The sequence below is a fragment of the Halichoerus grypus genome, chromosome 2 (assembly GCF_964656455.1).
Source record: "Halichoerus grypus chromosome 2, mHalGry1.hap1.1, whole genome shotgun sequence".
Lineage (NCBI taxonomy): Eukaryota > Metazoa > Chordata > Mammalia > Carnivora > Phocidae > Halichoerus > Halichoerus grypus.
This window is the reverse complement of record NC_135713.1, coordinates 190,931,849-190,948,646: the sequence shown is the minus strand read 5'-3', so window position 1 is coordinate 190,948,646 and position 16,798 is coordinate 190,931,849. Positions and strand designations below refer to the sequence as shown.

Below are 16,798 nucleotides of genomic sequence, written 5' to 3'. Positions count from 1 at the left end.
GCATTAAGTACATTCATGGGCACCTGGGTGGCTCAGTGGGTGAAGCGTCTGCCTTCAACTCGGATCATGATCTCAAGGTCCTGGGATCAAGCCTCGCATTGGGGATCCCTGCTCAGCAGGGAGTCTGCTTCTCCTCCCTCTGCTTCTGCCCCTCCCCTCTGCTCGTGTTCTCTCTCTCTCTCTCAAATAAATAAGATATTTTTTAAAAAATACATTCGTAATTTTGTGCACCCATCACGGCTATCCATTTCCTATACCCATGCCTTCTTCCCACCTCCATTCTACTTTCTATGAATTTTCCTATTCCAGGTATCTCATATAAGTGGAATCATACAATATTTGCCTTCTTTGTATCTGGCTTATTTCACTTAATGATGTTTTCAAGGATCATCCATGTTGTAGACCCTATCAAAATGTTATTCCTTTTTTTAGGCTGAATAATATTCCATTGTATGTATATAGCACATTTTCTTCATCCACTCATCTATTAATGGACATTTGTGTTGTTTCCACCTCGTGGCTATTGTGAATAGTACTGCTATGAACATTGATGTGCAAGTATCTGAGTCCCTGCTTCCCATTCTTTTGTCTGGCTTCTTTTGATGAACTGTATGTTTGTGAAATGAAAGGTATTGTTTTAATTTCTGCATACATGTATTTTGGGGGTCTAAAATTTAGTGTTTTTATTTTGAAAAATGCAGGAGGGGCAGGGCATCACAGTACAGTTAAACAGAGTTTTGAAGAATGAATTGAGGTTTACCAAGCAAAGTTCCAGAGAGAGTAGCAAGTTCAAGGGCTCTCAATAAATACTTGAGGGAATGAATAAATCAATGAGCTGAGCCACTGTTAAAGCTTTTGAAAGTTTATTATGTGCCAGGTACTGTGCTAAGTACTTCATATACATTATCTTACGGAACCCTGTCAAGTAGCTCTTAAAATACCCATTTTAGGGGCACCTGGGTGGCTCAGTCGTTAAGCGTCTGCCTTCAGCTCAGGTCATGATCCCAGGGTCCTGGGATCGAGTCCCACATCAGGCTCCCTGCTCGGCGGGAAGCCTGCTTCTCTCTCTCCCACTCCCCCTGCTTGTGTTCCCTCTCTCGCTGTCTCTCTCTCTCTGTTGAAAAATAAATAAAATCTTAAAAAAAAAAAAAAAAATACCCATTTTATAGATTTGGAAACTGAGGCTCACAGAGGATAAATAATTGTCCAAATTATGCTGTTAGTGCTATAGCTAAAGTATCTAGTGCTTGCGCTTGAGCTCGCTCTCTCATTCTCTCTCTCTCTGTATATATGTGATCTTATTGTCAATATTTGGCCCCCTCCTTTCTTCACTCAACTATATACCATGAAGCTTTTCCTGTGTCATTGAATATTTTTATAGCATCATAGCATAGCTTTAAATAGCTGCTCAACAGTATCATCTTCCGTGGTACACCATAATTTTTCAGCTAATTATCTCATTTGGATGGACATTGAGATTATTTTCAGTACTTTGTTTTTAAACAGTGTTTGCATAAACATCTTTGTGCATCTCTGATGACAGATTTTCGTACACATCCATGATGTTTTCCCTAGGATAAATTCCTGAAAATAGGATTGCTGGATCAAAGGGTGTTCACATTGTTCAGGTTTTTGATACACCATCCTCCAGAAGGGTGTGCCTATTTCTATTCCCACGGCAGCGTGAGTAGGCACCTACTACTGTTTCTCTTCCAAAAAACAGGCTGGAGGCAAGAGAGAACAGGGAATAAATGGGGGGAGGTCCTAAAGATGTTCATAAGATGTTATAAGGAGAAAAGAGCGGAGGAAAAGAGGGGAAGTGAAATCTGAGAAGGGAATAAATGACTGAGCAGTGACCTCTGAAGCCCAGGAGGGTGGAGCCCGTGGCCAGGCCTGCCCTGCCCAGGAGCCGGCAAATCTGGCTTTTTCACTGCTCCGGGTACCTGATCCATCTGTCTGGAGTTTGGTACCTACAGTCTGTTTCCCAAGCTGCATGGACTGACTTCTGCCAGAGCACTTAGCAAACTGCATTGTGGTGTTTGTTTTGCTTTGTTTTAAAAGATTTATTTATTTATTTAAGGGGGGTGGGGAGGGGCAGAGGGAGAGAGAGAGAATTCCAAGCAGACTTCCCGCTGAGTGCGGACCCCGACGTGGGGCTCGATCTCACGATGGAAGATCACGACCTGAGCCAAAACCTAGCCAGACCCTTGACCGACCGAGCCACCCAGGTGCCCCATAACTGTATTTGAATGGATCTGAACTCCTTGGACATTTTTCATGATAGAGTTGTTTTTTTTTTTAAGATTTTATTTATTTGACAGAGAGAGACACAGCGAGAGAGGGAACACAAGTGAGGGAGAGGGAGAAGCAGGCCTCCCGCGGAGAAGGGAGCCCGATGCGGGGCTCGATCCCAGGACCCTGGGATCATGACCCGAGCCGAAGGCAGACACTTAATGACTGAGCCACCCAGGCGTCCCTCATGATAGAGTTCTTGAGATGTTTGTTTTTCTTACACTATGGAACTTAGTTAGGTGTTTTTATACTTTTATGTGCAATTAAGATGGCTCTCGAATGGTGAATATATTTGTGAATCCTGGAATGCTGTCTTAACCCAATGTGTGTATAGTAAATCTGTTGTACTAAAACTGCTCCTTCCCTAACCACTCTCTGTCATTCATGCCATGTTTGCCAATCTGATAGACAAAAGCATGTCTGTTCCTTTGATTTCATTCATTGGATCACTAGTGAGGTTTTCAGTTTTTCTTGTTTCATCCACCACTTCGTAAATTAATGGTTGGGCCTTTTGCGTTTTCTTCCCTTAAAAAAATGCTTACCCAGGGCACCTGGGTGGCTCAGATAGTTGAGCATCTGCCTTCGGCTCAGGTCATGATCCTGGGGTCCTGGGATCGAGTCCTGCATCGGGCTCCCTGCTCCTTGGGAGCCTGCTTCTCCCTCTGCCTCTCTCTCTCTCTCTCTCTCATGAATAAATAAATAAAATCTTTTTTTTTAATTTTTATTTATTTTATTTGAGAGAGAGAGAATGAGAGAGAGAGAGCACATGGGGGGGGAGGGTCAGAAGGAGAAGCAGACTCCCCGCCGAGCAGGGAGCCCGATGTGGGACTCGATCCCGGGACTCCAGGATCATGACCTGAGCCGAAGGCAGTCGCTTAACCAACTGAGCCACCCAGGTGCCCCATAAATAAAATCTTAAAAAAAAAAAAAAAAAAAAGCTTACCCAGGCCACTCCTGGGGGTGGGGGGAGGGCCGCCACTTAGACACTTCTGCTGTCTGAGGGTGGTGATTAAATTTACTTCACATCCTCAAAAAAAAAATTAATTTCACAAGAATCCATGGGTATCTCTTTGTAAAAAAATTTAAATATGGGGAAATAAAAACTTAAAAAAAAAAAACCACAGTAGGGTTGAAATTTTTTTTAAATTTCAAATACAGACCATAAAACGCCCCCCTGGCACAGTCGTTCTCCCCTCCCCAGAGGACAATTCTTGGGCACCTGCCTCTGGGCCTTTTTCTCTTCATCTACAATCGTGGGGTTTGGCCTTGTTGGCTGTAGATATTGTATTCCAACCTGTTTCTTCTCTTCAACAACAGCCTTGGCAGTCTTTCCAAGGCCATGCCTACAACGGTCACTCGGCATGCCTCCCTAGTTCCTTCCCATTGCAGGGACTACCCTTTGTAAGGGCTGCATTGTATTCCAGAGTAAGGATTTGTCCACCACCTCCCACGTGTTGCGTCGTTGCAAGCAGTGCTGGGGTGAATGTTCCGTGTGTACCAGCATTTTATGTAACCGGGGAGCAGTGTTTAAGGGTGCTGCCAAATTGCCTACCAAAAAAGCAATTTCCTTTCCCACCAATAGGATGAGCAAGAATTTACTTACATCTTCAGATCTTCATGGGTACTGCCTATTATTGATCTTTACAATTTCCCTCTATCTGGTGGGGGAACAGTACCTGATGATTGCTTTGATTTGCATTTTCCCTGATGGCTGATGAGGTTGATTCGTTGATTCCGCAGATATCTGAGTGTCCACTCTCTGCAAAGCAGCAAGTCACCAGTGGCGAATAAAACAGATGAAGGCGAGGGGCGCCTGGGTGGCTCAGTCGTTAAGCGTCTGCCTTCGGCTCAGGTCATGATCCCAGGGTCCTGGGATCGAGCCCCACATCGGGCTCCCTGCTCAGCAGGAAGCCTGCTTTTCCCTCTCCCTCTCCCCCTGCTTGTGTTCCCTCTCTTGCTGTGTCTCTCTCTGTCAAATAAATAAATAAAATCTTTAAAAAAAAAAAAAAAAAAACAGATGAAGGCGATGAAATCTTTTATTTTTTTAAAAGACTTTATTTCTTTATGTGAGAGAGAGCATGAGAGGGGAGAGGGTCAGAGGGAGAAGCAGACTCCCCGCTGAGCACAGGGAGCCCGATGCGGGACTTGATCCCGGGACTCCGGGATCACGACCCGAGCCGAAGGCAGTCGCTTAACCAATGAGCCACCCAGGCGTCCGGAAATGAAATCCCCCAATACTTTGTCTGTCACTTGTGTTTATGATTTGGTGCTTTTATAACCAAATTTAAATTGTTTCTGTATCCAGATCTATTCATCTTTTCTTTTCTGCTTTCACCCTGGAAAATCTCCTACCCCAAAATAATACACATAATCTCATGTATCTTTTGGGGGTTTTTTTCTAAGTGGGTTTTTTTTGTCATAGATGTAAATGCAACAGAAAAGGCTGAGCTTGCTGGGGTTTGCCTCCTGTAAAGGGGTGGACAGCTCAGCATCCTCCCCCGAGAGTGAGGCCGTCAGCTTGGGCCCAGGAGTACAGAGGGTCTCCTCTTCCCTCCTGCCTTTTGGCTCTACGAAATGAAAGCCAACATGTCTTCCAGAAAGGAGAGGTTGCTGCTCTGCATAACAAGGTACGAAATTGTCTTCGTGTTGGTGAAAGGGAATCTCCGCAGATATAACTCTCCACAGAGGCGAGGAGGCTGGCAACAGCTGCAGGAGGCCGACCCCGGGACTCCTGACCCATCTCTACTGTGTGATTCCAAATGGTAATGGCAGTGGACAGCCCAGGGTCCCTCAGCAAAAGGACCCTCCTGCGGTGGGTACTACAAGCTTGGGGTCTGGCAAGGGCCTTCTGTTGTTCCTTTACCCTTTTTCCTATCACAAGAGTAATAGGTGCTCCGTGGTGGGGCGATAAACATGGAGTGAGGGGTATGTCAGCCGCATGCCAACCTAACACATACATGCTTGGGCTCTGGGCACACATCATTTATTTGCATTCACAAAAACTGGCTTGGCGTAAAAGGTTCTTAAAGATGAAGGATGGTACTTTTGACTCTGGGACCAGAGGAGGAAGTGAGAGAGAGGGGGGACAGCTAGGGGCTTGTCCTCCTGTCACAGGCCCTTAGAGACCACAAGTGGAGTGACCATGTTTAAGACATCATGCATCACTGGTGGGTAGACCAGACAGAGGGAACAGCACATGCAGATCGCCTAGAAGCAAAGCGGAGCAGGTCATATCCAGCAAGCCGCAAGGCTGCCCAGTTTGAGGAGGCTGGATTACAGGAACCTCAGAGGGGGAAGGGAGAATCAGAAGACCAGAGAGCTTGGCGGAGGCAGGGGTAGAAGATCTGTCTATTTACTGAATTCAGATTTTAGCCTGAAGGTGGTGAGGAGCCACCGAAGGGCATGATCAGAGTTGTGATTCCCGAAGGGACTCTGGCATCCTTGTGGGGCGCGGGTCTCAAGACCAAGCAGGGAGGTCCTCCCTTCAAGCAACAAAGACAGTTTGGGCAGAGGCAGTGCAGCTATAGACGGAGTCGGTCACTCTTTAGGAGGCCAAACAGGTACATAGGTGGCAGGGGACAGAGGAGCAACAAGGATCACCCCCACGTGGCTTGGGCTGGAGGGGCCACCCACTTAAGCAAAGGAGACGGAGGCGGGTGAAGGCTGAGTCTGCAGACCTTCCCATTGGAAGCTGAAGCTCGGGTTGGGCGGGAGGTCAGTGAGTAGCTCAAGAAGCCAGTGAAGGGGGGAGCCGGCTGGGGAGGGCAAGAGAGCCAGGGATTGGTCCTCCAGGGTTGTAGGGAGACGACCGATGGAGGGGGCAGAACCAGCTCCGGGAGCACCCTGGCATGGGGCTCACTGGATCCGCCCCTCCACACACAGCAGCAGGTAGTCCCTGAGGACCGGGGGCAGCGGGAGGCGAGCGGCGGCCTGTCGGCAGCGGCTACCCAGCTGAGCACGCACAGCCAGCCGGGCCAGGTGCTGCAGCCGCCTCGGCTGGTTCACCATGCTCAGGGCTGAGATGTAGAAGGCTTCGTGCTCCTAAGCCAGGAGTGGAACAGGATCAGATGGCCCAGCACCCTTGATCCTGCCCTTCCATCTGGGGATGACCTAGCACTGGGGGCCCCAGGGAATTTGCAATATGCACCCACCTGGGTGTCTGGTGCAGCTTGAAAGACTCAGATTCAGAACCCAGAGGCCCTGCAGGGGTCATGGGAGATGGGACCACACTGTAGGGCAGGGTCTCGGCCATGTCTACACCCACCACTCCAAAGATGCGGGCACAGTGCCCGCTGAGTCAGGGATACCTGATTAATGTCCACGCTGGTACCAGTGAGAGAGGCTGGAGAGGTGTGTGGGATTAGAGGGTGTTCTGAGCTGCTAGGCAGCAGGAGACCCCGGGGGAGGGAGGGGAGCCCATCCTGGAGGGATAAGGCCTAGGGCTCATCCTTTCTCTCCATCTCCCCCAGAGCCCAGGAAGGAGCTGTGCCCCTGGGGTGGACATACCTGCCACAGCTCTGGGAGTATTGCCTCCACCCAGGTATCACAGGAGGGGACACAAGGGTAGGCATTAAGCAGGACTTCCAGGGCCCGAGGGAAGTTGGCACAGTGTTTCAGCATCTAGGAATCAAAAGAGGATGTTAGGGTCACCATGGCTCTCCCAACCAAGGGCAGAACCAAGTCCAGCCTAAGCCAAAGCCCCACTCACACCCAAAGTTGGGAGGCTAAGATCTGAGTCTCTCCTCTTTCCTATGCCTCCGTTTACCCCAACTTCTGTGGGCTGCAACCTCTTGGCCCTGGCCAGTTTCCTTGGGAGCTCTTTTGTCCTTCCACACGCTCCCCTACAGCCCTCAGTGGTCCATCCCAAGGTGAGGACAGACCTTTGGCTACAGGACCGGGCTTTCAGTCTCTTGCCCCCCACCCCCTACCCCCACCTTCCCCAGCGGCAGGGCAATTCCAGCCTCAGGCTCCCCCGCTCAACTGGGGCCTCCTTCCGCGCGCCCTCCCCGCGCACCTCAGGGCGCACAGGCTGGGCCCCGTAGTCCAGCAGCGCGGCCAAGAGGCCCTCGGGCTCCCAGCGGGGGGCGTCCTGGACGGCCAGCAGCGCGCAGTCCAGGGGGGTGTGGCCCGCCGCGTTGGGCGCTCCAGCGCAGGCGCCGTGGCGCAGCAGCAGCTCGGCCAGGGCCCCGCAGCCGTTGGCACAGGCGTTGTGCAGCGGCGTGTGGCGCTTGCGGCCGGCAGCGCGGGCATCAGCCCCGGCCGCTAGGAGCCTGCGCGCTGCCGCCTGGTGCCGCCCGCCGCCGCCTGGGCCCTCGGCCCCCGCGCACGCCGCGTTCAGGGCCGTCTCGCCCTGGCTGGTGCGCAGGTACACGTGGGCTCCGTGCTCCAGGTAGAGCGCCACGTGCTCCTCCAGGCCGCGAGCCGCCGCCACGTGCAGGGGCGTCACCTCGCTGTCCCGCGCCGCCACGTTCACGGTCGCTCCCGCCTCCAGCAGCAGCTTGGCGCACCTGGGGGGCGAGGCGCAAGGCCCAGAGACAGATCCTGAGGGCCCGCGGCCTGGCCTGCTGTCATCCCCTTCCCCGTTTCTTCCCACCCTGCACGCCATCGAGGCGAGCCTGGTGTCCACCATCAGACTCACAGAAGCCCGATGACCGACAGCAGAGTCGCGAGGCCCATGATGTCCCCAGGAGCATCTTCAGTGACGGAAAACTCGACCGAGGAAGGACAGCCAAGGACACACAGCAAGTCAGAGGCTGCGTCAGAATGAGTACTCACTGCCTCAGACGGTCCCTCCCAGAATCTGTTTATTTCCTCGGTAAGTTCCAATCATGGGCTCATTTTTTGTTTCCAAAACCTGACTCCCAGAGTGGATTGGGACTCCAAGGCCTAGTTCTGAATCACTTGCCAGTGGTCTCCTAACATTTTGATAATGCAAAAAACTTGAAAACCCACTACTGTGTCCACTATGAATGTTACACATAGAAAATTAGAATATGAGCTGGAAAGAAAAAGGCATAGAAGTCCTAATATTTTCTTCATGCTGCCAAACTTGAAGACCACCCTTCCAGACCAGTGATACCCATTCAAGCAAAGGAAGGCATTTGGGGATCAGTCTGCTCGTTTCCCTTAGAGAAAACAAATGGAACCAAACAACAAAAACTAGATTTTAGGGAGCACCTGTATCATGGTCTGCTAGTTCCTGGAAAAACTATAGGCCAGAGCATGGGGCACCTGGGTGGCTCTGTGGGTTAAGCGTCTGGCTCTTGATTTTGGCTCAGGTCATGATCTCAGGGTTGTGAGACTGAGCCGGCTCAGTGCTGGGTGTGGAGGCTGCTTAAGATTCTCTCTCTCTCCCCCTGCCCCTCTCCCCCTCCCTGTCCTCCCCCCACCCAATCTCATGGGCCTGCATGCTCTCTCTCTAAAAAACAAACAAAAAACTATAGGCCAGAACACTGTTGAGGCAAATATGCATCATTAACCACCAGGGGGTAAACCAAATATGAAACAAAATTAATGATGTAATTAAACTAAGAGTAATTTATAATTAAAAAGCCAGAATGGCAGCCACTGGAAGCTCAGGAGTAGACACAGCAACCCCGACGAAACCCTGATGACCCAGTGTCCCTCCCCCAAAATGGCCAGAATTTCTGTTCCTTTCAGGGTATAGGTCCAGTAGGTGCTTGGCTCAGTGGCCAAAAATGCAGTAGCAGCCAGCCATCTATAAACTGCTGAATTTATTTCCTCAGCCAATTCTAATTATGGGCTAAGTTTTGTTTCTTTTTCTTTCTTTTTTTTTAAATATTTTATTTATTTGACAGAGAGAGACAGCGAGAGCAGGAACACAAACAGGGGGAGTGGGAGAGGGAGAAGCAGGCTTCCCGCCGAGCAGGGAGCCTGATGTGGGGCTCGATCCTGGGACCCTGGGATCATGACCTGAGCCAAAGGCAGGCGCTCAACGACTGAGCCACCCAGGTGCCCCTAAGTTTTGTTTCTAAATACTACATTTAAATAACCCTGAAAAGCTCATTCAGTAGGGTTTCAGTAAGTTTCACTTAAAAGGATAGTCTTTTGGAAAGCACACTGTGTGCTCGTAAGAATTCAAGAAAGGGCTGGAAAATCAAAATCACTTCTGGGTCCATCACTGCTCTAGATCCAGCTAGGGAGAAGTCCCCAGCATGTGGGCTGTGGAGTGTCCTCACCACGGCCAGCCCCGGCTGTGGATCTGATTTGTAAAAGTACAAATACCATCAGGCAGGGGGTCGAAAAACCTGTTGTTTTTTTAAGTATAGTTGACACACAATGTTACATTACAATGTTACATTAGTATCGAGTGCACGACCTAGTGACTTGACAAGTTTATACATTATGCTATGTTCTCAAGTGTAACTACCATGTGTCCTGTTACATCGCTATCACAATATCATTGACTATATTCCTTATGCTGAACCTTTTATTCCCGAGCCTTACCCATTCCATAATTGGAAACCTGTATCTCCCACTCCCCTTCACCCATTTTGTTCAACCTTCCACCCCCCCCCAAAAAAACCTGTTGATCTTAAAAATGTGGGAGGAGGGGGTGTGGGGGGAGGCCTTGTACTAAGGCTGGGAAACACTGGGCTACATCTTTCTTGATGCCCACCTCGAAACAGGTAGGAATTTGGCTACAGAGGATTCACAGGGGATAGGGGACTGCAGTTGGAACAGGGTTTTCCAAAAAGGCAACAAGGCTTCTGCCTCCTGGGCTTAGCTTATGTGACCTTGGACAAGTCCCTAAACCTTTCTGAGCTTCAGTTTTCTCACCAGTGGAATGAGACCTGTCTCCTAGATTGTCATGAGGATGTGTGTATGTGAGGTGCTTCTCCCCTTCTCCTGGCCGTGTCAGCTGGAGACACACACACACACCCCCCCCCTCCCCTGGGTACCTACTTCAAGGACTCAGGGGCTGTGCAGAGGTGTAAGGGGGTCGTGCCCTCCTCGGACAACACGTTGGCCTTGGCACCAAAGGTCAGCAGCAGCTGCACACAGTCAGACTGGGCCTGGGCACAGGCCTCATGCAAGGCTGCCCGGCCCCCAACCCGGGCATCCAGCTCAGCTCCCTGCCGGATCAGGTGGCGGGCACAGTCAGTGTAGCCTCGGGCAGCAGCGATGGTGAGGGGCGCCGTCTGCTTCGTCTTGGGGGTCAGCACCCAGAACCCTGGGGAGAGCAGGTAGGGTTGGGGAGTGGTGTGTGAGACTCCCAGGGCAGGCCCTGACCGTGGCCGTCCCTCTGCACCCTTGGCCTGAGCACGAATCATGTGCCAGGCTGTAGCTATGGGGAGGGGCTAAGCGATCAAGCCCTGAACTTGGAGTGTATATTGGAACAGCCTTTTATTTATTTATTTATTTAAAGATTTCATTTATTTGAGAGAGAGCACAAGCAGGGTGAGCAGCAGGCAGACGGAGAGGGAGAAATGCGGGCGCTCGATCCCACGACCCTGGGATCATGACCTGAGCCGAAGGCAGACGCTTAACCGACTGAGCCACCCAGGCGCCCCTGGAATAGCCTTTTAGAATGGTTTGTCAATCTGTAACAAAACAGTATGTGTGTCATAGAAGAAAAAAAAAAAGGTAATTGCTCTTTAAAATCACAAGGGCAACTGAAGAGAGTTAATCCTGTTAAGGAAACCTCTGGGTCTTTGAGCTCCTCATGGATTCCTTGGTTCTTGTTCACTAGGGTGTTCTGGCGTTGGGGGTGGGTTTGAGTTATGCATAGGAGGGTCTGGAGCTGAGCTTGGGAATGACCAAGGAGCCTAGCTTGGAGTTCTAGGATATTCCTGGGGCAGATGGGGGAGAGGAGGGTGGAAGTGGGGGAAAGGTGGAGGGGAGAATAAGAGGTGGGGGTGGGGAAAGGAAGAGTTGGGTGAGTGGCTGATCTTGGGACTAGTGTCGGATCTAAATTGTAGAAGTGGCCAAGGACTTGTTTAAAGAATATAGATGCCTAGGGGCGCCTGGGTGGCTCAGTCGTTAAGCGTCTGCCTTTTTTTCTTTTTTTTTTTTTTTTTAAGATTTTATTTGTTTGACAGAGAGAGACACAGCGAGAGAGGGAACACAAGCAGGGGGAGTGGGAGAGGGAGAAGCAGGCTTCCCGCCGAGCAGGGAGCCTGATGCGGGGCTCTATCCCAGGACCCTGGGATCATGACCTGAGCCAAAGGCAGATGCTAACGACTGAGCCACCCAGGTGCCCCCAAATAAATAAAATCTTAAAAAAAAAAAATTAAAAAAATAAAGAAAGAATATAGATGCCTAATATCCAACTGTTTAAGTTGTTTGCATTATGGTGAAGTAAATTCCTGGGTTTGTCAAATTTTGGGTAAAGCATGTTTTGTTTTGTATTAGGATTGAAATTAAGGCCAAGTTCCATTTGGGGGATGATAGACATATTGCAGGACAAGACCAAAATACCTTGGGTAGGGTTACATCTCTAACAGTTAAAAGCCCAGCAGGAATCTGGAGCTTGCAGTGACTGTGAGAACGTGAACTCTCCAAGGATTTGGAGCCCCCAGATCCATGAGTGGGGCTTGGGGCAATCTCTGCCAGTCTTAAGAGCAGGGTGATCTCAGTTGAGGTATTTGGTTTACGTGGACAAACCCACTGGTCAGAATAGAGCCTAAGGAAATTATCTGGCAAGTACACAAAGATGTTCATCATATTGCTATTAAAACTAATTTTACAAAAAAGGAACCCAATCTACCCAGTCTATTTGGGGTCTAGTTATATAAATCATGGCACCCTCATACAATATAATTTATGCACTGTGGGGACAGGGTGCCTGGGTGGCTCAGTCGGTTAGGTGTCCCACTCTTGATTTTGGCTCAGGTCATGATCTTGGGGTCCTGAGATGAGTCCCACATTGGACTCCACGCTCAGCAGGGAGTCTTCTAGGGATTCTCTCTCTCCTTCCCCCTCTGCCCCTCCCCACTGCACACACACACTCTCTCTCTCAAATTAAAAAAAATATGTATTATGTGGGGATGCCTGGCTGGCTCCGTTGGTGGAGCATGCGACCCTTGATCTCAGGTGTGTGAGTTCAGGTCCCACGTTGGGTGTAGAGATTACTTGAAAATAAAATCTTACTTATTTTTAATTTTTATTTTATTTCAAGTAGGCTCCTCACCCAGTGTGGGGCTTGAACTCACGACCCTGAGATGAAGAGTCACATGCTCTACCGAGTGAGCCAGCCAGGTGCCCCTTAAAAATAAAATCTTAAAAAATATATATATGTGTATATATTTATTTACATATATATATTCAGAGAAAATACTGCATTAGAATATAACTGTATTCCTATGTAATTGATATGTTAATATAATTTTAATTCTGAAAAGACATAAAACCACTACGCCTCCTCTCTGCTGAGGAGGGAACTAGAATGGGTGTGGAAAGCAGTGGTCTAGTCTGTGTTCTGGAGGGAGGGGATGGGGCCAAGTCTCTCCCCCATCCCCACCCCCACCCTCTTCTCCCTTCGTCCTCTTCTGCCCCACCGGGTGCTCCCTACCCTGTTCAGCTGACCAGGCCAGCTGGTTGCTCACAGTCTCCACAATCATGTTGGCAGCGTCTTCCTCTTGGAACAGGGCTTGGACCTGGCGCAGGTCACCGGAGAACAGAGCGTTGTGCACGGCTGGGTCTCGGCAGCAGCGGCGCGGCCTGGTGAGGCGGGCCCGGGCACTGGGGGGGCACCTTTGGCTACGGCACTGCTGGGCCGCGGCCCGCCGCCGGTCCTCCCACTCCAGCCACTCCTGCTGTAGCCGGAGAGCCCGCCGCGTGGAGGAGGTGAACGGGAAGGTCTCCTCTGCCATGGGGAGGGGTGCCGGGGGGGCTGGGCGGCGGCAGCTGGGCAGAGCCGGGTTCCCCCAGCCCGACTACCCCCCGTGTTCTGAGCAGCCGCCCTGCCCCTCCCTCGTGACCCGGCCCGAGGAGCAGCTGAGGCTATAAATAGGTCCTTCGCCGGCCTGGTAAACGCCGTTTGCCCAGAGTCATGATCCTGGTGCAGAGAAGGTATTGGGCCAACCCCCCCCCCCAGCCCAGGGCCAAGGCCAACCCCTGCCCTGCTGATGCCCTCCCAAGGGGGCAGCAGGAACCCCAGGGTTGGCATCCTCCCACTTGCCTGGAGGGAGCGTCTTGGGTTGGCAAGGTCCAAGGGGAGTGAAACAGTCGATCTGGGAGATGGGCAGGACAGGAAGAGCCAGAGGCCCCCAGCCTCTCAGCTGTTGGCTGGAGGGCAGACCCCAGCCCAGGAAGTAAGGGCAGGCGGAGACGGGTCCAAACAGCTCTTCCGGTGTCTGCAGTAATCTGGGTAACTGTGCATGTGTACACGGGGCTTTACGCCAAGGACATCACTTTTATATCCGTCTTCACTCCAAGGGCCATACTTCCTGGCTCCCTGAGGGTAAAAAGCTTGGTTTTGACCATAAAGTACATAATCAGGCTAATGATCACAGTGGAGCACCTCTGAAATGGGTGCTTTTGTGTCGGTCTTAACCATGAGGAACTTAGGCTTAACAAGCTCACAGCTTGTGAGCGGCGGAGCCAGGACTAGGACCCCAGCTGGCCAGACTGCATAGATGCGGCACTTTGGCTCATGCTGCTGTGGCCACCTGAGGGTGGCCAGGGGTGAGAGCCTCTCCCCGCCCTCCTAGCAGGACAGCGCGGCCTCTAGAAACTGCCCGCCACGAATCTCGTGTCCCTCCATCCCCGAGCTCCTAAAAGGGCTCACCTGCCTGCCTGAGGGAGGCCGAGGGGTTGACCTGGCAACTCTGGGGACTCTGACCGAAGAGACCTTCAAGCCACAAACCCATTCACTCTCAGGAGAAAGCAGCTCTGCTTCCAGGAGCCTCTAGGGGGAGGAATGAGGCCATGAAACAGCCCTGGCTGATGCTCTGCGGAGCCCGGGAAGGGAAGGGGCGGGCGGAGGGGGGATGCTAGCCCCGGGGGGCCTTGGAAGCTCTCCTAACCACCCCACCTCACCCAGTGTGCGGGCGGGCAGCCCCTCAGCCCCTCGGGTCGGCCTGGTCTGTGTCCCCCAGCGCGGCGGCTCTCCCAGCCCCCCTGCCCGCCCCACTTCCTCCCCTCCCTGGCTCTGCACCCGCCCGTGCACAGTGACCTCGGACTTCTTCCTCTCCCTGGTCCCCTCACGCAAACAAGTTCCAGCTCCCATTGTCACATTGTCGGTCACCCTCTCAGTGCCCCTCACCGGGACCAGCCCAGCCTCCCGGTGTTCCTTTCTCTGGCCACAGCCTCTCGGCTCTGCCGCCCAGGTGGAAGGATCTGTCTAAGACGGTTCATTTCCTAGCTTGAAAACTTCTGCTGACTTCCAACATCAGCCCTCTCCGGGTAAGCCCGATGCCTCAGCTCAGGGCCTCATGGCACGTGGCATTCTCGTGGCGGCTCCTCAGCCTTCCCCGCCATGCCCCCATCGGTGCTCCAAGGGGACCGCACATGTACTTTGCGAAGGGCCTATCCCAATGTGCTGTGGACAGAAGTCCGCCCTGCTGGATGTGGGCTCCAGAGCAGGACCTGAATTTAGTCAGCTGGGTCTCTGCAACCCAGCAGGGCCTGGCACATAGTAGGTCTTGATGTGGTGTTTAGGAGCGCTTGGCTCGTCGCATGCTGGCCCCTTGGGTGTAGGGCATTGACTGAGGGCCCTTGTTCTCTGCCAGAGCAAACACTCATCTGCCTGCCCAGGTGGGTGGCAGCAGCCTGGGCCGCTTCCGGCACTGCCCCTACCCTGCCATTCACCCACTCTGGCCCCAGCTTCTTGGTGGTATTCCAGGGTGGGGGATCCCAGAGGGAGGAATGAGATCATGCACAGCAAGGTCTTCGAGATCCTCAGAGAAAGGCGCCTCTATAAATGCAGCTGTGATTAACCCTGTTGGAACCCATTTGGTGTTTTAATTGCCCCGCCAACGGCCTGGCTGAGCACCCACAGCTGAGTTCCCAGGGTTGGGAGCTGACAAGGCTGGGTGGGGCCAAGAGGGGCCAAGGTGGGGTGGGCGTCCCCTTCTGAGGCGCACAGTAGCCATGACGTGTGGGGTGCAAGGCTGTGTTGACTTCCTCAGCCTCTCTGCAGCCTTCTTGTCTGTCATATGCGCCTGAAGGTACTCTGACTACAACCCAGTCCCCAGAGATATCCTGTGTTCTGTCTCCTGTCCTTAGCTTCCTGAGGGCAGAAAGAGGAGGCTTTTACTCCAGCCCACGCACGAACCCACAGGGAACCCAGGTCTAGTGATAGAACAATGCTAGGTGATTGGATTCCCCACCCTGCCTTCTGGGAGCTGAGCCTGTAGGGTGATGAAGCACACAAGAAGCCAGGACCCTGGTCAGGACTGTGAGAAGTAGAGATCAGGGCTCAAGGGAGTTGAGTGGGGAATGGTAGTGCGGGCCAGGGGCATGGGGTGGCTTAGGTGCAGGAAGACCATACAGGGTAGATGGGCTGTGGCCCAGATCTGAGCTGCATCGGCAGAGCTGGGGGATTAGCAGTGGGTAGAAGAGATAGAAGTGCACGATCTGTTCAGGTAGGAGGGTTGCTAGTGAATTAGCCCATTCTTGCTCCTGGGCTTGGAACACAAAAGCCTTCTCGAACAGGGCCCCACTAACTAACAGCCTGCTGAACATGGAATTCTTGCAGCACTCACTCACTTCAGCTTTGAGACGGGGATCCAGGGGGTCAGGCTTTCTTTGGGAAGAAAGAGATGAGCGTCCTTCCCCAGAGCAGTACCCAAGCCCATTGGAGGCCTCGGACTCACAGCCCCTTAGGGAAGGCTGGGGCTGAGGCAGGGGAGGCTGGTGGTCAGACTAGGGTCTTTAACCCACACCCCCTCAACCACGAGTTGGGGCATAATTCTTTTCTTCCCTTCATCCCAGAAAGGAAAACAAGGTTGGCGACTTGGTATAATTACGCCTTTTACACCCCGCACATGGCCCTTGTCCAACTCTGGTCTGAAAGGTGGCACAGCAAAGCTACAGGGACAAGCAGTTGCTTGGCCACACAGTAAAGTGGCACTGGATTACAACCCAACGCATAAGACAACACCCATGAGTCCAGACGGATATGAATGTAGGACTAAGAAATGAGGAAGAATTCCAAATAAACTATATAGATATTCTGTCCTTAGAGAGGGTGGAACATAACTCCTTGTTTGTTAAGTGTGGGCTGCACCTAGTGACTTCCTTCCAAAGAGGACAGCATGAAGAGGGAGAAGAAGCAAATTTACAGTGGAGAAACCTGACAGATGCTACTTGAGCCAGGTCATCAAGGTCACCATCAACCCTTGATGTGTGACGAGAATATACCTTCCTCGGTGGCCTTCCTCGGCAAAACACATAACCCCGGTCTCATCTTTCTTTAAGGAGACAGATTCCAATAGAGGGCATCCTGGAATATGCCTGACCCGTACTCTTCGCAGCTATCAGAGTCATGAAAAACGAGGAAAGCCTGAGGAAATGCCAGAGCCAAGAGGAGCCTAAGGAG

At 51.9% G+C, this 16,798-nt stretch overlaps 1 protein-coding gene across 1 annotated transcript; it reads right to left on the bottom strand.

The window, feature by feature from the left end:
- Nucleotides 1-5,903: 5,903 nt before the first annotated feature.
- Nucleotides 5,904-13,227, bottom strand: ASB16 (ankyrin repeat and SOCS box containing 16). The gene is made up of 5 exons (XM_036071282.2): nt 12,827-13,227; nt 10,219-10,486; nt 7,307-7,799; nt 6,799-6,912; nt 5,904-6,333 (listed from the first exon to the last, which is right to left on the bottom strand). The coding sequence occupies exons 1-5, from the start codon at nt 13,125-13,127 to the stop codon at nt 6,148-6,150; spliced, it is 1,362 nt and encodes a 453-aa protein (XP_035927175.2). The 5' UTR covers nt 13,128-13,227; the 3' UTR covers nt 5,904-6,147.
- Between the last annotated feature and the right edge of the window lie 3,571 nt (nt 13,228-16,798).

Bases quoted from the DNA above. Each gene is read 5' to 3' on its own strand.
- ASB16 (XM_036071282.2), bottom strand. From the start codon at position 13,127: ATGGCAGAGGAGACCTTCCCGTTCACCTCCTCCACGCGGCGGGCTCTC. The intron at 6,913-7,306 runs GTGCGCGGGGAG...TTTGATTCCTAG, and splicing joins CCCAGCCTGTGCGCCCTGAG to ATGCTGAAACACTGTGCCAA. The intron at 6,334-6,798 runs GTATGTCCACCC...CTCCTGGCTTAG, and splicing joins TACTCCCAGAGCTGTGGCAG to GAGCACGAAGCCTTCTACAT.